This window comes from Arvicanthis niloticus, chromosome 3 (assembly GCF_011762505.2).
Source record: "Arvicanthis niloticus isolate mArvNil1 chromosome 3, mArvNil1.pat.X, whole genome shotgun sequence".
Classification (NCBI taxonomy): domain Eukaryota; kingdom Metazoa; phylum Chordata; class Mammalia; order Rodentia; family Muridae; genus Arvicanthis; species Arvicanthis niloticus.
In genome coordinates this window covers 17,796,361-17,818,830 of record NC_047660.1, presented here as the reverse complement: position 1 = coordinate 17,818,830, position 22,470 = coordinate 17,796,361, and the positions used below count along the sequence as shown (strand labels likewise).

Here is a 22,470-nt window from a genome sequence, read left to right as displayed (position 1 = left end):
CAGCAACAGTAATTCTGGTATGTAGTGAGCTTGTTTTTGAGTTGCCATCCCATGAATGCTAACTGGTGCTGAACATATGTTCTTTATAAATATTTTTTAGTAAAAGGTTTGTTTTTTTGCCTTTTAGGGGGTATGGGTGCACATTCTACTACTGCTTTGACATATACATTATTTGTAAATACATTCTATTCAGTATTTTTTTTCAAACATTTAACATGTTTTTCAGCAAATGTTTGTAAAACTGATGAACTTATGGTGCTTTTAAAGCTCAAATCTAAGAGTTTGTCTACCTCTAAACCCTAAGCTTCAGTTATTGTTCTCTTAATAGTTCTGTGGGTTCAAACTTCCTAAGCTCAACACCCACTTTAGCTGAACAGGATGTAGGGTGGTTTACACACTTGTGTTCTTATTTTCCAATTTCTCCAGTACCACTTTTGTAAGACAAGGTCATTTTCTCCATTTAACTGCTTTTGTCCCTCACAAGTCAACAGGACACGTGTGCAGGTTCTGTGCTCTTTCCAGCCGACCTGGCTCCACCCCTCCATCAGGATCATTCCCAAGAGCACAATGTTGGTAAATGTACATTTTCAAATTGAGTGTTCTATTTAATTCCAGTGTTTCTCAAAACTTGTTCTGAATGATTCCAATACCTTTGTCTTTCCACACGGTTGTCTTTTGCCTATAAGAATAATTCCGTGAGGACTATGATACCAATTACATAAATCTTATACATGAATCTAGTCATCTAGCAGTACTCTGAGTCTTCAACCCCCACCACACACAATACATTCATCAGGGATGAGTCCTCTGATAGGTTACCCAATCCCAAGTGTTGTCTCTGTGTACGTGTGCATAACAATAATTTTTTAAAAAAAGTTATGAATTTGAGGGGGAGAGACTTGGAATTGCAGAGGGCAGAGATGAAAATGATGTGAATACAGTAAGAAATTCTCAATAAAATTGTTAAGAGGAAAGCAATAGGAAAAATCCTGATGGGTTTTTATAAACACTAAAGCAAAGATAAATAACACTACCCCAAAACAAAACAAAGACACAGACAATGGGGGGAAAAAGAAAAAAAGAAAGGGCTGGAAAAGACTCAGTGGCATCTGCTGCTCTTCCAGAGGACCCAAGTTCTATTCCCAGTAGCCTCATCAGGTGGCTCACAATGCCCAAAATTATGCCCAATGCCTCTGTGAGTACATATGTCATATTCCTATCTTCTCTGCCTGTCTCTCACACACAGACTTATAAATAAAAACTACTTTGAGGAAATAAAGTTGAGAGGGGGTCATGATGAGGGAAGGGTCCAGAGAAACTAATGGGAATAGATAGGATCAATAGAAGACAGTAAATCAAAGAATAAAAATATACATATCTTTAAACCTTACAAATTCAAGTTCTTTAATGACAGTAAGACTACATCTTTCACACTTTTAGAAACACAGTTGATGCTGAAAGACTGACAAAGGGTCTGTAGCAAACAGACCTGTAAAATGTAGGGATGCATATACAGTTTGAGTTATCAAAGTATTATAAAAAGTTCTAGACCTCTTCTGTCAAAAGAAATGTGCAGTGCTGTAACAACCAGCAGGAAACTCCCTCATTGTTGGAATCTGGAAGGCTACTATGGCAAGCTACCTAGAACGGTACACAACAAAGCCCTTAAGTGAACTTTGGAAAATGCATAGTCTAAGTGGGCAAAACCAATTACATTAGGTTAAGTCAATGTGATGACACATTTGTAATTTCAGCACCAAGGTTGACACAAGGGGACCACAAGTTCAAGAACAGCCAGCCAGCCAGCCAGCCAGCCAGCCAGCCAGCTAGCTAACCAATCAACCAACCAACCCATATTAACTCAGCACAACAGGTAAGATTCGGAAACACTGACCCTTAGCAACAGGTCTGACAGCATCAATACTTTAATGTACCATATCTTTCAGTAAAATGCTTAATAACACAATAAAATTATTAGGAACTGCAATTTCAAGAAAAATCTTGGCAACTGTGTTGTAGAAAATATCACTAATAGTGCCACTGCTTCAGATCTAAGGTACAGAAAAAAAATGTGGTTACTATCGTAAAATGAACAAATGAATTTAATGAGGTCTAATGAAATGCCAACAGTTTTGACTCCTGAAGGGAAGGGAGAAGGGGGTTTATGGAGGGAAACTGGGAAGGAGAATAACATTTGAAATATAAACAAATAAAATGATTAGTAGTAATAAAAGAAAACAAAAAAACCTACTTTGTAAAAGATCAAATGTACAATATATCTCTAGGTTCAGAAAGTGGTATATTTAAGTAGCTGAGAATATGTCACAAAGAAATAATCAGAAGATGTTCTGCCTGCACTATGAACCCCAAATAAAAATTACTTCATTCTAATTCATAGTTGAGGAATTAAATTGTTAAACAAGCCAAAAAAATGTTACATAATACAAATTTTAAACTAGCTTCTCTACAATATACAATTACATGTAATTTTGAAAAAGACTATAGAGAAAAAAGCCCATTCTTATAAAGAAATACTTTTGGGTAAAATGGAAACTGACAACATAATCAAAAAATACTCACAGGTCTGAATATATGTTTATGTGCATGTATATGCATGTGTTTACATGTAGCTACAAATTTTAATAATTTTTACTAAGCACCATTTTTATTAAGAAATTTTACTATTTAAAAACTAACTTCTATATAGACCATCAAGTTATGCCCTTTGAGATAAAGATGTACTGTTAATCCACAGAATCTGTCACAAGTAAACAGGTTACCATCAAGCTTCTTATAGATGACAGATGCATAGCTAATAATGAAACACAAAAACTATGAAAGGAACATGCTGAGTGTGGAAGAAGCCAAGGTGGGGAAAGGGTCTGTCTCACCATCAGGTTACACGGGAGACTACTGAACACATGTGACATGTAACTTCACCTTCAGATTCCACAGCAGTCACTCTTAGTCATCACTGTAGAATTTTTATACTCATCACTCAACAGAGAACTTTTTGGCCACCAGATGGAAAAAGAGAAAAATCAGCAGTACAGGAGCAGGAGAAACTAAGGTTTGCACATGTGTAGGAAAAGGCACTGGGCTGATAATACATTGGAACCGTGGTTAACCTTAACGAACTTCAAGTGAGAACAGAGGGTAGAGTGTGAGAACGAGGAAACATTTAACTATTTCTTCATCACAGTGTCTGAAGTCTCCACTGTGTGTGCATGGTGAATACAAACCTTATAAACATTAACAACTGTTTTTATTAAGACTATTTTATTTTTAAAATTTCAAAATATAAAAATAATAAACATGGATATTTAATAAACAACATAATTCAACTATAAATAATAGAAGTGTTGACAACCCACATAAACACAGTCACTATAAACATTCTGTGCATACAAGAGTAGTTTTCTAGTTCAAGTTTTACCTTTTTCAGTTCAAGTTTTATCATCACTTTTAAAAATAAACAAGGAAGCTGCTACAGCTTAACCAGTTCCTTTCGCTCCACTCAAAGAGCAGGGAATTCCCCCATGCCAACACGCATTCATGAAATGGGGTAATGACGGGCACAGGTACTGACCACTGGAACAACCCAGTCTTCAGACAAGAAAAGACTCCTTTGGTGTGTTCAGATTCAACAGTCCATAGAAACTGAGTTAAAATAAATCACTTATTAAAGGAAATCTTGTGCCAGACAGTATGTTCTGAAGTATTATCACACTCAAAACAGGTTTTGGATTCTGAGAATCAAAAGTAAGCATGTATAAATGCTTTGCTGATGCTTCACTGTATCTTACGAACATCCACTAAGGTGCTGGAATAAAATCTTGGGGCAGAACAACAAATACACATCAATGGAAAACTAGTACAATGTAATAACTCATTTCTTCATAACTCAGCAAATATTCTGTAAATATCTGTACGAAATACTCTGCCTTCGGTTGAGGACAGGACAAATAGGAATTTAAAGCAGAGTAAAATTTCATAATTATTTTAGGACTAGAAAAGTTTTCCATTTCAAATATGGGGGAAAAACATGCTTGAGTATATCATTTTTAAATGCTACTCAAATTAATAGCCTCCCTCTTATCAAAATAAACTATTTTCTTTTGGGAGAAGCTGGGCACAAACAAGGATACAGTCATTCTGCATCATTTTTTTTTTTTTTAATTATTAGGTGTTCTCTAAATGGGGCTCTGCTCTTACCCCAACTCAACAAGTATCTCTTTATAATTCTGCTGCTTGCTAAAGTGTAAGCGATAATAGATTAAAGCCTAGCAAAGACTAAACAACAGATTCAATGACACTGAAAGGTTTTATAGCACCAATGACTGTTTCCTAAGACACTTGAGGGGCCTGTATCACTTTAAAGTATTATCTTGTAAACAAGACCAAAAATATTTAGTTGATCTGTACTTTGAGCATAAATATTTATAAATTCTATTTAAAAAAAAAAACAACAAATATAGCATGACTAGAGCGACCAATAGTGTAAAATCTAAGTATATTGAAAAATATAAAGATATATAAAAGGCTTCCATAATGCAATCATGCAGAGGTAAACTGCTCCATTCAGTTACACAAAAATGATTTTGTATACTTATGTACACGCAGCTCCATGACAAGTCTATTTAAGAAAAAAATGTCAGAGAGAGAAGGACCTAAATGTAACTGACCAACTACATCTTTAAAAAAAAAAAAAAAAAGAAAAAAAGAAAGAAAAAGAAAAAAAGAAAAAAAAAGGGGAAAAAAAAGGGAAAAAAAAAAAAAAAGCAATGATCTTAAGAAGAAATCAACATGACCTCCAATTCCCAAGGGCATATTCCATTTTGTTTTGCTTTGTTTTTAATTCAACAGCAAATGTAAAAAAGCAATGGCAAAATTAGTTAAGGTGACAGTGTGTAGCATTCTCCTATTAACAAATCAAAAGAGTTACTGGCAGGGATGTGGTCTCTTTAGACAATGTTCTTTGGCTCTAAATTAAGCAGCTACAACACTACCACTGTGAAGTCTTTTTTTTTTTTTTTTTGAAAATAAAAAATGTTACCTAGTCTGAGTCAACATTTATAAATACTTCATGGCTATCTGCCAATTTGTAAAAAAAGAATCACAAAAAAAGTGGGTATGCAATGGGGCACAACCAAACAAAATGCCTTGTTGGCTAACCAAATTATTTCTTAAATGATAATCATCTAAAATACATGCTTTTCCTTTAGCCATGCATGTATAATCAATGTGGATCAAGAAAGATCATTTGTAATATGACTAATGAGTTTGTTACATTTTATTATTCATGAAGACAATCACAATGAATACTCAAGAGGGAAAAAGTGTTTGCAGGTATTAGCTTTGTAGAAGAAACTGTGACTGAGTAGAATTTAAAGAAAAAAGAAAAAAATTAGAATCAAAATATAATTTGACTTTTCCAAGTAAGAGTGGCTGTCAAATTAGATTTCTCAAATACCCCTAATAATCTACGAAGGAATACTCAAAATAACTTAGTGAAAAAACTATTTTGGGTTTACTATAAGAAGAATGTTAATATTTAGAATGAGAATTTTAATTTTATACTTTTTAAATTTTAAGCCATATTGCTTATAAATAATTAGTACATACAATTATATAGCAGCTAAAAACTATCCTTTAAAAACAAACACGTAACACTATTTCCCCTTGCTTTGTCTTTGATTGTCTTTGATGTCTTGATTACAAGTGATGAAAACTGTATAAATTAGACAAATTTAATAGATGATTTTCAATTTTAGAACCCAGAGGTTATCATTTATTATTTGAAAAGAAATAAAATGATTTTCCTTGTTTCTGAGGAGTTAAGAAGAACAGCAAAAACTGCACTGGAGTAAACCCTGGCGATTGCAGCAAATCAACACACTCACAAGAAATAGACAGACTAATTACAGTATGGAAAAAGCTCTTTGCAGTTGGCTCAAAATTTTTAGTGGCTATCCTAATTCAATAAATATATCCTAAAAATAAAAAAAAATTAAAGCCAAACTTATGTTTAACTTTTTAATTCATTTTCTTCATTCTAAACTGTCCAATTAATGCTCTCATGGCTTTATAGATTTCCCAAACATATTTCTCAGTTTGCCCAAGACATAATACATCTCATAAAGAAACTAAAGGGCCTTGTTCCTTCTTAAGGTGTTTTACAAATTAAGTTGCTATAAAGGGAAGAAAACATTTCTAAATAAGGTCATAAACCTCACACACTGATACACGTCTGGACTCAGATGTACTTGTACAGAACTGTAAAGATAAAATGGTCATCATAGGACATGTAAACATCTATTCAGATTGATAGAGAGCAAACCAAATGACAGCATGATAGATATTATTAACAGTCGTCTCCAGACAGGACAAACGGGGCTTGCTCGTGTAGTCACAAAGCTAAATTCAGGCAGTGATGTTCTCTCTCTGGTGGAAAAAGAAAACATTTATTAAAAAAAATTTTTTAAATAAAAAGAATCCAAAATTCAAATCACAGTATTGAACTATCTCTAACTTAATAAAACATTTTTTAAAAATCTACATGAAAAGAATCAAAATGAAAGTTACAAATTTTATTAAAGATTACCTTCAGGCTAAAGTGATTTTAACAAAGCCTCTCTGTATCATGCCTTCTGAAAACATTAAGTGTCAAGATCACAGCACTACAAAACAGCAATTATTCAAATTTGGGGCTGAGGAAATTTACTAACTGGTCAGGTGGTATTTTTACATAGAACTGTGAGTAGGCAAAAAAAAATTTTTTAAATCGTCACTATAAATAAGCCAAAAGCAAATTTCTTAAAAAGTGTCCCAAAAATTTTCAAAATAATTAAAAGGATACCTTATTTCCTTAAGTTCCAAACAATGATCATTTAGTTCTTTAATCATCCTATATGACATAAAATTCTACACCAAGCACTAAGTGCAACAACAAAAATTTAAAAAGGAACACATAATGAGACAGTGCCTGGCATAAAGAGGAGAACTAACTTTAGATGTGGGTCAGATGAGTGGATGAAATAAAGAAATAGAGGGGAAATTTAGAAAAGATCAAATATAAAGTTGATATAAAAGTAAAAGAAAATACTTTACTTATTAGGTAACAAGCTCAAAAAAATCTAACAGACTACATAAAAGTTATTAACACGTCCAATATTTTTTACTAAGCATGCCTGCTTTCATTAGAAATAGCCGATCATGGCAATCATGTCCAGCAATTTTTTCTTTTCCTAAAAGAATTGGGCAGCTATTTAGAAGGTTGTGTTCCACCTAAGTGTATGTATAAGACAAAAAACAGTATCACTCTTTTCTACAGTACTGGATCCATATTGCTCTTTAGTTCAAGGGATAGACAAAAGTGAGTTTCTACTATTTAGGAGAAGTATGTTTCTGCTTTATTAGGATTTTATACTGGGTAGTATGCTGGTGGTTTAAGATCTATGTTAGTAAATGTCTATTTTCAGTTACTAAATTTTAGAAAAAGAAAAAAAAAAGTCCTGGGAGGAAAAAAAAGTTTGAATATTCTAGAACTTCTTTAAGAACAATCCTGTTTTGAAGGTTTAATTGACTTTTGTGGGGTATGGGACTTACAGATAGTTATGTAAATGCTAAACTAATTAATTAGCTAAAGCTACTTTTCTATAATTAGCCTATATTCCGTATGTGAGGGGATATATTTTGATAAAATCTACATAGTACTGTGATACAGCCACTAATATTTAAACAAACCAAATAGGCAAACGTTTGATTTCTTTTTGTGTGTCATTATACCCAATGATGATTAGTGCTGCGTGTAAAAAGGAATACATCCCCTCCTTCTTCCCACGCCCCAGGAAACAGTTCTGGTAACAAGAATCTTTGTTCAATGAGGCTTGGCCATACTTGCTACAAGTAACCAGCTAAAACAGTGAAGTCTTATCTTCATAGTAACTACTGGTTTGTTACATTTGACCATATTACAATAAAACAGAACCTATGAAATACTCTTTTATTTCCTGGAACAACTTTTCATTAAATGTCTGGGCAGCAGTTACTTATTTGTTTAAAAAAAAAGTTACAATTATCCAATAACATTTAAAACATTGTTTAGAGATTTTAAAAAAATGCAATGTGACAACCATCCCTTGAGGTAATCCTAATCAATCTTTTAACCAGAAATATATAATTTTTCCCCTGTAGTTGCCTACATTGCCTTTAGTCTTTCTCCCACTCCCAACTCTACCTGTACAAACAGACAACCATGTGTGTACAATAAAGCAGCAAACTGATCAGAACAGCTGTAGAATTAAAAAGGTTTCTACTTTTAGGTGGCATACTGTGAAAGAATGAAGATGGAAAAAAATATAAATCTGGATTTGTTGAAAAAAAGAAGACAGGTAAACACTTTTTTAAAACCATGTTTGAAAGCAAAGAGAAAAGCTATAAATGGGAATAGGAAGAACTTGTAAATACAGACGTTTACTTGCATGTTATTAGGCTAAATGCAACTTGTGCTGGCAAATGGAAGCATTTGAAGACATAAATACAAAACTTTAGCAAGAAGTAGTGTATGAACTGAACTACTGTAATCAAATCTAAGTTGTTACACTGATGAGAAAAACATCAAATAGGAATAACTGGCTTAGCTATAAAATTGTTTTAGAAATACTAATGTATTACCAGGAACAGGAGATAGAAAAGAGACTTTAGAGATTATTCAGTCCAACCCTTTTCATTTTATGAGTAAAAAACAATCTCTGGATAAGGCAAGAGACTTGTCTAAGGCTACAGAGTTAAACACAGAGATGAGAACAAAAGCTGAATCTATTAATCCTTGTTCAGTTCTCTATGCTAGATCACCTACGGACCAATTTAGTGAGATGCTCTAGATTGGTGTTCTCAGCATTTCTAACCAAGTACTCTTAATTAAAAAAAAAAAAAAGACAAATTAATTTCTGGAAATGACTATAGTAGTTGCTTAATATTACACAATCTAGAGGACTGAACTGGGGAATGTCAGAATTGATTCTAGGTATCTAACTCCATCGCTACCTGTAGCCCCTGTGATGAGTTACATAACATTATCAGTTAATAAAATGGCCCCAGTGGCTGAGCAGACTATTAGATTTTTAGAAAATTGATAAGAATTAACAAGGGAGGTAATTGTCAACCTCATTACTATAAATTTAAATATCCATTCATTCATTATTTCATCCAGCAAACATCTAAGTGCTCATATGAGCCAGGTTTTACTATAAGCACTAGAGATAAAGAGATGAATAAGACATGGTCCCCTTCCTGGAGGAGCTTGCAATCTAGTGGGGAAAGACAGACATATAAACCAGATAAATTATATTACAACATTAAATATTATAACAGAGATATGAACAAAGTGCTTTTTTAAAGGGTAAACATGAACTGCCTAAAGACCAAGAAGTCCACTAATTCTGTGCAGTATTTTGAGGTAAAGACTATCATGGTTATCACAATCTCATGGTTGATCAATAATTAGGAAGGACACAGCAGCAGAGTTCTGTGATTTTTTTTCTTTTTTGTAAAGTTGGTACTAAAATCACAATGCTTATATTAAGAATACAGTACTTCCACTTACTCACTGTGACTTTAGGTAAAGCACTCCATTTCTAACAGCCTGTTTTCTTACTAGAAAAACAAAAACTACCATCTACTTTTAACAGGTGTCTTAGGTTTTAAATGACAAAATGTGTACATAGAGTACTAGTACTCAATAGCAACTCATCACTAATATTTATAAATAAATGCACATTAGTGCTTATTAAAGTATAACTATGAATATAGTGAATACTGGGAATATGTAATCCTCATACTAGAGGACCAAAGAGTCATATTTGATCTTCTGATTCATTCAAAGCACCAACTTACAATATTTAAATTCTTAAGTTATTAGGCAATTTCAGGCTAGAGAAATTGATGAGCTATTTGTGAGCTTAACTGAATAGAACTGGTAATTTCAGTTACATTTCTAGAAAAATTTATAATAAATTTTGAAACTATCATCAAACCATAAAGCCAAAAATAGAATGGAGATTTAACTGGCCTTGGAAAGATTTACTTTCTTTATAATACCTGTTTGGTGTAAAGAGAAGAAACGTGAGCCTCTGCCAATTTGGCATCTTTCACGACTACTAAAAAGAAAAGAAAACAAACTTACCTAATGAATCAGAATAGCACATAGTAAACATACAAGAAACTACATAAAAATATACCACAGTCTAAGTAAACTTAAAGTCATTATTTTAGCAAATGGAATCTGAGCCTGAAATTTTAAATATAATTGTGTACTAACTGCAAATCAAACATTCCTATAAAATATTGGCATTAAAAAAAAAAGCATATAACTATAACCCCGAGTGTAAGGGGGAAAAGATACAAGTTATATTATGACCAAATAATAAAGACTGGTACTGGTGAGATTAGTTTTTGGTTGTGTTGGTTCCCAAATGGGAGAAAGTAGTTTTGTTAAAATGTGGTTTAAAAAGGAAAAAAAAAAAAATCACTATAATATTAAGAAGTAGAAATACTTAAATATAAGGATTTGAAAAGATACAGTAACCTAGTAATCTCCTACCCTCACCCTCATTCTATAAAGAATATATTTCCTGTAAACAGTTAACTTTCAATAATTATATTCACGTGCTAGCGAAATTCACTTTAAAAAAAATCACAATATTGTTGCCAATGTAAAAGATTTTTATATAAGTATAGTAAATGCACACTTAAAATATCAGACTGGAACACTTACCAAACAGTGTTTTCCTAAAGTAGTATCTATAGTACATTTCTTTATTCATACATCTTCAAATGGTCAAGTTTTCTTTCATACATCCAAAATGTAATATGAAGTTGTCTTATTCACCAAATGTTAGCGCTACTTGAAGTCTGGTTCCAAACTAATCAGCCTGCTTTTAAATTTTAAGACATTTGTTGAAAATTTATATGATCAAACCAAACTGAAGTGGTATAAATTTTAAACATTGGATTGCACATCATTGTAACGGTACCAGTAACCATTATTATTTAGTGATTATAGCTCCTTTTCATAGTTAGGGGGAAGGCAGATCTCCATCTGGAATGGTCTGTTTCATTTTCTCTCTTTTTTTTCTTTTTTTTTTCTTTTTTGTTTTTTTTTTTGTTTTTTTATTTTTTTAAATCAAGGAACATTGTCATGAATTTTTTTTTGTCATTGCTTTTTTTTCTTTTCTTTTTTCTTTTAAGAGACCATTCCACTTTATTTTTAGCATCCAGATGCATAAGGACTCATGTAAAGCAGTCATACACCATTATCATTAACACCCATGTGATAAAATACATACACAAATCCAACAAACGGCTAATACATAGTAAAGCCTAAGCATACTACTATGCAATATTATGAATACATAACTTGAGACTTAGTTAGCATACTATGTCATCTATTCATTTTTGAAAACATTCATTAAGATTTTTAAATGCAAATTCATTCCTTATTTGAAGTAAAACAAAATCCTCTATGTTATAACAAGTATTGGGTCATAAGTATTCAAATCTATTCATTAATTTACAAATAACACAAAGAATTCTGTAATGTTCAATAGAAGTATGTAATAAAAACATTGCATATGTCCTATTGTGATATCTTTAGCAATTGTTTACTGAAATAAAATGCAAACATCAATCTTCAAAATACAAGATCAGAAGGTAGTTTTCTTCTTTTATCTATATGTGAAATCCATCGTCATCATATTTTACCAAAAATTGTTTTTACAAATATGTAAAAGTACATTAGATAATACTAATGAAACACAGGTAGAGTTCTAGCATATGCAGATCAATGATCAGTCAAATCATCTTCTCCAAGAACGAGATTCATTGTCCTCTTCTTCTTCGTCATCATCTTGAAGTAATGAGTCATCCACCAAAGACTCTTCCTGAAACTTTAGGTTAAGATGTATTTAGGAATTTACCCAAAAAAACAAACAAACAAACAAAACAAAAGAAAAAAGAAAAAAAAAGAAAGAAAAAGAAAAAAAAAAACAAAAAAAAAAGAAAGAAAAAAAGTAACACTTTTAAACACTGTTCTCTCTCAAGAGTTGAACACAAATGGTTATTTCTATAGCTAGAACACTTACGAGAACAAAGTAAAGCAGCCTTGTCCATTTCATCTCTCTCCAGTACCTGGTTTACTGCTCACATGAAGTGAGCAATAAACATCAAAGTAAGGTTCAATACATGCCACTTCTCCTCTCCAACAAATCATGCCACCTGCTGTACTTCAAACCACTGCTCAGTGCTTCTTTTAAAAAAGAATACATTTTCACTGATTTACCCTAATTCTCAACACTCACCAACTTATAAAAACCCTACCACAATTTCAATTTTTTGGCTATATATAAATATCTTAAAAAAAAAAAAAAAAAGAAATTAAAAAAAAAAAAAAAACAAAGCAAAAACCTCTGTCTTTTTCCCATTCCCTTCACAAAAGTTTCTCAGGCTGCTTTCCCAAACTTTTCAAAATACCTAATACCAGGAGCTCTCCTGCTTTTCTCCCCATTCAATTCAAACTCATGGAAGGACATAGGTATAATCTAAAATATAAAATGACAAATCATGTACATGAGTTTCAAATACACATTTATTCTTGCATTTGACTATGGATATGCGTAACAGATTTGAAATGCTCTGCAAACAAAGTGAAGCAGAATTATGGAATCTAACAAATATAAAACAATCTCTTTTAGCTTCTTTACCTTACCTTTTTACTTCTTCAAATTTTTTTAACTTTTTTCATGATTAAGCAAATCAGAATTGTGTATTTTTAGTCTCTGTCTCGAGGGCTTTTTAAATTCACTACCCCTTCTTATCCTGCCATACCTTTTATCCTAGTAGCTAGGGTTACTTGAAAACATTGCAATCTCCCATATTTATCCTGATGCTAGAACTCTTCTCAAAGTGCCTTTTACGTTCTCAGCCCTAGCACATAGGTACAGAACACTACTTTATTATTCAGGGCTCGGCTCTCTTGGTAATAGACCTTTGAGATTATTATGGACAGACACAACCCTCCCTTGCTGGGGGTCCCCGCAGCATGTTGTTCAAATCTGCGTTCAGCACATCAGTATGCCTGTCACGGTAATTTGTTCCTTCTGCTGCTGCCACCACCCTCCTTTCCAGATTATAAGCTCCTTGATGATAGGGACCGTGTCTTATTCATTTTGTGCCTATCACAAAATCTACCACATAGCAGGTAGTCACTCTAATGAACTAAAGCAATATGAATTTTAAAAGAAGCTGAAATGTTGATACAGCAATTAAGTAAAATAAATACCCTAGAACTTAACATATTATTACAAGATTTCCTGTGGATAAAAATCTAATGAATAATTATTATCTTCTACAGTAATTGAAAATTGATATGTCACATGTTATTTTGGGGTTAGCAATCCACAAATCTTCTCATTAATCCAGAAAATATAAAGTTTTCTGCATTTATCTGATCTCCCCTGTCTGGAATATGGTTTAGGAATAAAAGTATTATGTTAAAAATACAGTCATTAAAAAAATCACCTTTTATAAATGAACTATGAATAATGATGAGATAACAAGTGAAAAAAAAAACATACTTCCTCTTCATCAGGTTCAACCTCTTCGGTTTCCACAGCTGACATATTAGTTATTGGTTTATTCCATGCCAGTTTTAAATCCTGCCCTTTGAAGCGAGCTCCATGAATTGCAGCCTAGAACAATTAAGAATATGGGAGTAAAGAATATTAACAATTTCTAGAGAAAAACTGTAATTGTTAATGTCTAATATTTAAAGAACTAAACTCAAAGACAGTTGCTTTTTCATTTGCTATTTGGTCTCTTAATCTCAATTTACTGTTACAATTACTACTTTATAGTTATTTACTTCTTAAAAATTATACTAGTAATATACAATGTTTTTAAAGTAGACAACAATTTCTCATAATCAACTATCATTTTAGTCCTAGCCAAATTTGAGTAGGAAAAAAATTTACAGTAAATTACAACTTACTGATAACTACTATTTGGATAACAATCCCAATATACATCAAGATTTTGGCTCTAGCTTCTAAACCAATATCTATTTTAAGATCAACAGAGCAAATGAATTTTACATGCTATATAGTAATTATTAACTTGAAACCTTTAACAAAAATAAATTTGCATATAAGTCACATTATTTTCAAATTAATGATCAAAATCACTGCAAAATGATGTATAACTAATGCAAAATTACATAAACACCTTAACAAAAGGGAAAGGTAACAACTCTACAACTCTGAACTTTTCTAGAGAAAGTACAGTACTTCCTATAAAAACACTTTATAACTAATGACAGTTGACTAAAGGAATGAGTCAACTGTCAAGCCTAAGTTCTTCCTAGAGTCAGTAGCTACTTTGGAAAATGCCACATTTAAAGTAATGTGAATGGACATAAATCAGTGTTAGTAACATTTTAAAGTAACTCTTGGTCCCAAAGATATAAAACTCAAAAGTACAGAATAATATGAAGTGTAGAAACAATTACATATTCAATGACATCTAAACATGAGTTATGTGTGGTATTAATGCTCCCATGTACAAATTTTAAATCTGTACATATAAATTTATCATAAATTTAAAAGGTTTCATGCCTATTAAAATTCAGCTTAGTTTTTTAGTTAATGCTTAATCACAATGCAACACAATTTTAAAACAGACATTGAAGCTGAAATCATTACATAAAGTATATCAGATTACTGTTAAGAAATGACAAATGTCAGATGCAAAATATTTCCAAAACTTTTTTTTCCTATTTATTCAAAAAAGGAAACGTAAAAAGAACAAAACTGTGACCAGCAACATCTACAGTAAATCTGGGTGTGGAGTTGTTTTGCTTCTTAAAATGGGTCTTTGCTGTGTACACCTTACTGAGACTTTAACTCACCATCCTCCTGCTTCAGCCCCCTACTCAATAGCAATAGAACTGTTTAACACTACACTGTACAACAGCTTACTGACAAATATTTCTAATGATCTAATTTTATATAACACACATTTCAAATTTGTAAGGTGAACTTTTAACTTTATATAGTTTTAATTTTTTTTTAAACTGGAGGGAGGATCAAAAGATCTTGAAAACACTACCAATGCCATAGCTCTTGGGTACTGACAGTGACTCCATGATAAAGACTCTATTGTTGAAGGTAACTACAAACTTTGACTGCAGAACAAAGAGATTGATCCAAAAGCTAATTCCCTGATGGCTAGTAGACTGCTGAAAGATAACTATGCTGGCTGCTGAGGAGCAGAAGACATCAATGGTCTTCCTTATCATTGGACTCTGCATGCTAATTCTCACCTGCCAGGAAAGATATGCCTACTAGTATAATAGTGGGAAGACTGCTACAGGGTAATTATTCACTTTCTAGTTGGATTTCAGGCTACTCTACAGGTGGGAATCTCACGTCTGGTATTGTCAACTGGACAAAAGTCCATGGCTGGGAAGGTGAGAAGTCCTTGGATAGAGCCTACTGTTAAGTTTGTCCAATGGTCAAACAATTGCACCCTAAATATTTTGCTCATATTCACAAATCAAGGTTGTTCTCAACCTTCATCAGAGAAGCTTCTTTTGGCAACACTCAGCAGTTAATAACTGGTCAAAGGGCTAAGAATCAAAGACTGAGTGTGCTCAATCTTTTATGGGACATTTTTATCACCCCCACCCCACACACCTCCCAGGGAACATTGTGTAAGAGAAGGCACAAAGAATGTTAATGTTGGAGGATGAGAAGTGTGTGAAATGCTGTCTGTCTTCTGGAGTTGACCCCACAGCAACTCTGATTTCTTGCTCATAACCAAGACAGCCCAAAGTCCCCGCAGATGAAGGATTCTCCAGATCTCATGCTGACTGAGAAGCTATCTGCAATTGACAGTTGCTAGGATGCTGGGCGGATGCTGGGCGGTGGTGGCGCACGCCTTTAATCCCAGCACTTGGGAGGCAGAGGCAGGAGGATTTCTGAGTTCGAGGCCAGCCTGGTCTACAGAGTGAGTTCCAGGACAGCCAGGGCTATACAGAGAAACCCTGTCTTGAAAAAACAAACAAACAAAACAACAACAACAACAAAAAGACAGTTGCTAGGGAAGTAAAAAGCCTTCTTTATTGACAATAGTGCTACTGCCAGGTTTCCCATTCTTCAATTGGTAATCTAACATTCATACACATATAGGCAGCAGTAATAGAATAGAAACAGGTTAGCAAAAAAAAAAAAAAAAAAAAACAGATAATGATATCAAGTTGGAAGAAGGACTTGTCAGGAGAGATCTAGAAAGAACAAAACTGGGAGTAGATATGGTATTTCATACATGTAGAAAATTCTCAAGAATAAAACAATTTGTTACTGGAGGTTTTTTATAGGTGTATTTAATTTTTAATGAATTTTGTTCATTAAAAACTTTTTAACAACTCAGGCTACATAAATTTGTGATACAATTTTGAATCTTAGATTCCTAAAGCTGAAAGTTATTTAAGAAACCTAAGCTTTTCTGATATTATAAAAAACATTATTTAAGTATTACATTTTTATTGTAGCAAAATCCATTTAAAATAGTTCAAGATAATTTAGAATTCTTTCTGTAACTCATCCATTATATATACACACATATATGTGTATATAATTATTCATACACAGTTATATATATTTAATCCATGTATTTATTTTGGTTTTTCCAGACAAGGTTTCTGCTTGTTGATGTTTAACTTGTTTTGGATTTTCAAAAGTTTCTCTGCCCAGAGGCCTAGCTCTCCTGAACCTTGCTCTATAGACCAGGCTGGTCTCCAACTCTGCCTGCCTCTGCCTCCCTAGTGCTAAGATTAAAGGAGTGTGCCATCACACCCAACTTCAATTTATATCTTTTTAAAAATTCAATTTTAAGCCACTTATTACTCATGACTGTCATTCTTATAAGACTAAAAGATAAGCATCACTACATAAATCATTTAAGACAGAGTACAGTGCTAGTGATGTCAGAGGAATCTCCTGGAGCTGTAGTACAGGTGCTAGAAATTTCAGATATCAGTGCTAGAAACTGAACTCAGATTATCTGCAATAGCATATTTATTTTAACCACCAAGCCACCTCTCCGGCCCTTTTAACTTTTTAATTATATTTTTAGACAATAGTTATTCTTCGGTTTTAAAAGAAAGCTTAAATTATTTATGTATTAGAGCTTATCAGCCTTTTCCTTTATAAATATCATGCTATAGCTTGAAAAGCCCTCACTTACATTAGGTACTGTTTTTAAAACATTTTCTAATGTACGTGCTTACTGTGTATCTGAATCCCTGTGAATGTATATGGTATGTAGTCCAGCACTTGACACAGGATGTCAGCGGTCATTCTACACCTCGTTTTTTGAGACAAGGTCTCCCATTAAAACTAGAACTCGGGCTGGAGAGATGGCTCAGTGGTTAGGAGCACCGACTGCTCTTCCAGAGGTCCTGAGTTCAGTTCCCAGCAACCACATGGTGGCTCACAACCATCTATAATGGGGTCCAATGCTCTCTTCTGGTATGTCTGAAGACAGCAACAGTGTACTCATATAAATAAAATACATCTTAAAAAAAAAAAAAAAAAAAAAAAAAACAGAACTCATTAAACTGGCTAGAATGGCTAACTTGTTAGCAAGCACCAGGTTTCTACCCATGTCTACCTCCCCAATGATGAGATTACAGACTCCCAACTTGCCATGGCTAGAGCAGGCTATAGGTCCTCATACCTTCCATAATAAGCACTTTACTGTCTCCAAAGTTCCTTCTGCTTTAGATTTGTCTCTGCCGTGTGTGTGTGTGTGTGTGTGTGTGTGTGTGTGTGTGTGTGTGTGTGTGCAGTATGCGCACTTATGCTGTGTATGATGCCACAAAGGCCAGAGGAGGGTGTCAGAACCCCTGAAGCTGGAGTTACATGGGGTTATGATTTGCTACATGAGTGCAGTGAATCAAACTTGAGTTCGATAAAGTGCTCTTGTTGCTGAGACATCTCTCTAACCTTGCTTTGAGTTTTTCTGAGGAAAGGTCGGTGTTTTGTTAAGCCAGGCTGTCCTCGGATTTCCCAAAGACTTTAGCTAACAGACATTTTGTTTTTCAGTTTGAACTTAAATTTTAAAACTTAAAAATGAGATAAAATGCCTTGATCTTTGTTGTCATCTTCGTGTATGCCTCCCAACCCCAGACAGTTGCCCAAATAACCATGGTTTTATTTTGTGCTCCCCACTCTACGCCCTGAGACAGGACTTCTCTGTTTAACAGCTGTGGCTTTCCTGAACTCCCTCTGTAGACCGGGCTGGCATCAGATGAAGAATTCCACCTGCCTCTCCCCTCCCAGTGCTGGGATTAAAAGCACGTGCCAACACTTTATTTTATGCTTTTAAACAGCTCTTTTGTGAGACTCTAAAATTCATATATATGCAGTAACATTATTCCTGTAGTAGTTTTACCTTGAAGTACAATTGGGCATAGAAATTAAAATGTTCATTCAATTGTCTAGAAAAATGGACCAGAAAATAAGGCCATTAGCAAAAGTTGAACTTCCTTTTCTCAAAAATGCCAACCCTTTATCCTGTATCCATGTTGTCTTCCACTTTTATGTCAGAATCTTTTTTATTTTATAAAATGCTGATTAAAAAAAAAGTGGCAAACATTTATTTTATATTCTTTCTTAGGCAAACTAAATGTTTCACTTTTATCTCTGTGAGTGTAGAGCAGGCTGGCCTTACAATCATAGAGATCTGCCTGCCTCTGCCTCTGGAGTGCTGGAATTAAACGCATGTGCTATAACCACCTGGATCAAAAAAAGTCTTCAGGTAAAAAAGACCCAGACTTAGATCTGAGATCTGGAGTGGCAATGAATGGGAGAGCTTGTTTACAATGCTCACAATCCTGAGCTTACTCTCCAGCACCAATGAACAGAAGCCCTGATTTTAAAAGATAACTCCAATATCAGGAATTCCTATTTTATAAAATAATCTCCTCATGCCAATATCTTCACCCCATAACAAGATTATTTCAGGGTTCCAGGTGAACAAAGTATTAAGACTAATGAGATCTAATCTTTCCCCTGTCAAGATGCCCTGAAAGTAACTTTATAAATAAGCTCTTAGCAATCTTCAATTATGCAGTCGGGAGTCATGTTAACTATTTATCCTTGCTTTCATATCAAAATAATTAATTAAGCATATGTGAATGGAAGATGAAGATGTCTTTCTGAAGCTTTTAAGTTGATAGTCAAATGAAGTTTTTTTTGACAAACCTAAGTTGCTATGTCATCCTTTTAAGTGAATACTCCTGACAGCGTTCTGGCCTGGACCATACACACAATGGCCGCCGACCAGAACTACACAGCAATACCTTGTTTCCAAAAAACAAACAAACAAACAAACAAAAGAGACAAAAACCAAAACCAAAAAAAAAACCAAAACAAAACAAAAAAACAAAACAAAAAAACCCCACCATACAGCAAAAATGACAATTCAAAGCATATAGATTAAGATAACGATATTACAAGGACTTTAAGAGCTGGAGCCTCACATTGTCCCTAAATACCAACAGTCTAGTCAGAAGTTTGGTATAAGGTAGAGGTGCTTCTCTAGAACTAAAGGATAAATAAAGGGGTGGGCAACAGAACTACACTTTCCTCTACATCACCTTAGATAACTTCTAGCATTCATTCTACTAATTCATACTTTGTTCTGGGCCAGAGAAAATAGTAAACAGCAGAAAGAGTCGTGGTCCTATGTACTGACAATTTTGGAATTTTGGTTTCTTTAAAAAAATACAGAAATAATGTTTTCATTTTAACCCCGGGTGTGACAATACGGGATCATCCGAAGCAGCTGATTATGATTTGCCTCATGCTCTAGCAGGGGTGTGACTTTGCCAGCTGCAGATGGTTTCTACAATTGTGTGACATATGGAATTCTGGGTTATCAGAAAGTATATAAGTGCTAGGACCCCAAGAGGTGGGGGTTGGCGGTTGGTGGTGGTTGTGCTGTGGTTTGTGTGTGTGGTGTGTGTTGGCTGTGGTTTGTTACCAGTTGTGTTCAAAAAGAAACAAAAGAAATTAGATTCAGAATCTAGCTCTCTCTGCCTCTCTCTCTCCACCATCCTTCTTTTCTCCCCTATATAGTGATAGGGGGCGAAACTGTGGGGAAACAGTGGGAAAAGTAGAACCTACAAAGTACAAAGACCAGCTCCTTTCACCTCTGTAAAAAGAACGTATAACATGCTCAAGTTAATGTATCTTAAAGTCAACTTGGTGTCAAATTTTATACACATTATATTTACATTATATACAGATTTCCTAAGAAAATAAGAATATTTTTGTGGGCACAGATTTGCACTTAAAATATTTTACCTTCTTGTCAAAGTACAGTTACTCAGTAACCTGAAAAATAATTTATATTAAAACTTAAGAAAATACTAATCAATTAAATCTGAAGTTTTAACAAATTATTTTTATACTTACTGCTTCTGCTTCTGCTCTTGTCTTGAATGTAATTATTGCATGCAGTGAAGAGTCATCAATCTGGCAATCCTCAATTTCTCCAAATTGCTGTAAGTTAACAAATTATTTCCTAAAAGTGTTTTGAAACATCTAAAACCCCCAAAGGCATTACAAGAGTAATGAACATAATCCAGAATTCATAATATCTACCTTGAGACAAATAATTCATTCCACTTAGCCCTGTCTTCCAATCTCATCTCTAATCCTATACTTTCCAGAATTAGCAACACTCAACTCTATTTGAGTTATAATGAATGAAACATGGTTAACGCCTTACTACTCCAACCTCAGGACAAGGTAAATTTGTCTTTAACAGCATACTCAACCATCAGAACAAACTATGAAATTCTAGAATCATTTTTAAAAAAAAGAAAGAAAAGATTCAGACAACTTAAGCAATTTTTACAATTAGTCAAGCAAATTACCAAAATGAAGATATAGGACTGTTACCTTACAAGTTTAACTCTGACTAAAGTGGGTTCACTTACTATGCATTACACTATGGCAAACAAACTTTAGAACTCTTAAATACTAAGCATACTGCATTATGCCTCATCAGTTTGTTGCTTTTCTTCCTCCACATAAAGATTTTCGTAAACAGCAATTTTAACCACACAAGAATAAGTCCTTTATACATTATTAATATTTTTCCTTCTCATTCCATAATAAAACTACAATCATATACTAATTAAAACCAATTTAAACTTGAACAAGTTATTTAATTTCCTCAAGGTTTTATTTCCTCATCTATAAAATGGGCACAATAAAGGTTATTCTTGGTGTCAATTTGACTACATCTGGAATTAACTAAAACCGAATGGCTGGTCAGACCTGTGAGAAAATTATTAATTAGATTTATTTGAAGTGAGAATAACCACTTATTGGGACCTGGATCTTTTGAGGTAGGATATATATCTTTAACCCAGATATTTTGTACAGAATTACACCTTTAATCTAGACCACAACTTCTGTTGGCAGCCTATATAAAGGACATGAAGACTGAACAACTACTAGAAGCCTCGACTGTCCGTTAGTATAGTATAGGCAACCATTGTTGACCTAGCTGGAACTAATAAATCCCCTTTCCTTTCTCTCCTCTCTCTCCTTCCCTCACCCCCATCCTATCTCAACCATTCTAATAACTCTCTGTCTCTCCCTCCCTCCTTTCCCTCCCTCCCTCGGTGAGTGTGTGTGTGTGTTTGTGTGTGTACATAAAATCATTGTAAGTTCTATTCCTCTAGAGAAGCCTGACCAAATCGGTGTTAATTCAAATTATTCCAAACGTCCCCTTTAAATTTTAGCCATTTTTTATTACTATTATTACTGGTCTCCCTAGACAAGAATTTAAAAGCATTTTTGCTAACGACAGTTGTTTTAGCCTCCTCTCCTGTGCTTAGTGATAAAAAGATGCAAAGGCACTCTGAAATGTGTACCCTTGCCTAACACTAGTATTTTCATGTATGAATTTCAAGTAACTTTGAGAACTCAAAATCTCCACTTATAAAACAATTTTCAGAAATAAATGAATATTTATTTCTCAAGCCTCTTAGTCTCAGTGAAACATGATTTCAATGAACTCACCTTGTTTGGATTATTTTCACAATTGATTGCTACCCCTAAGTAGCTGAGTACCTGTATGCAGGGCACTTAACTGTCTGGATCTCCTTTCCTTTGCAGAAGTGGGAACAGAGCAGGGAGAGCTGGACTTTATCTCCAAGCACCTTTCTAGTTCTCATTCTCTAGCCCTCTGAATCCAACAAGCACAGGACTCTTCAGGCTACCCACTGGGTAGATATTAATCACTTTGGTTACTTCTTACACATCAATCATTTCCTTTATAACTTCCTTATATTCAGATAGAGCATTAACTATTAAGCTGGGAGTGAGTGTCAAA

At 33.8% G+C, this 22,470-nt stretch overlaps 1 protein-coding gene across 11 annotated transcripts in view; it reads right to left on the bottom strand.

Annotated features, from left to right (window-relative positions):
• Window positions 1–3,260: 3,260 nt before the first annotated feature.
• Window positions 3,261–22,470, bottom strand: part of Rbm26 (RNA binding motif protein 26) — a 71,855-nt gene continuing 52,645 nt past the window's right edge. For 4 of the 11 annotated variants that reach the window (XM_076930591.1, XM_034497122.2, XM_076930594.1 and 1 more), the window contains 5 exons: window positions 20,538–20,624; window positions 13,635–13,748; window positions 10,778–11,948; window positions 10,102–10,160; window positions 3,261–6,444 (listed from right to left, as the gene is read on the bottom strand). In XM_076930591.1, the coding sequence (XP_076786706.1) occupies window positions 11,859–11,948; window positions 13,635–13,748; window positions 20,538–20,624 (291 nt within the window). In that variant the 3' untranslated portion in view covers window positions 3,261–6,444; window positions 10,102–10,160; window positions 10,778–11,858. Of the gene's footprint in view, window positions 6,445–10,101; window positions 10,161–10,777; window positions 11,949–12,004; window positions 12,600–13,634; window positions 13,749–20,537; window positions 20,625–22,470 lie in introns of those variants that run through there. The other 7 variants (XM_034497120.2, XM_034497123.2, XM_034497125.2 and 4 more) reach the window with 5 other exon arrangements.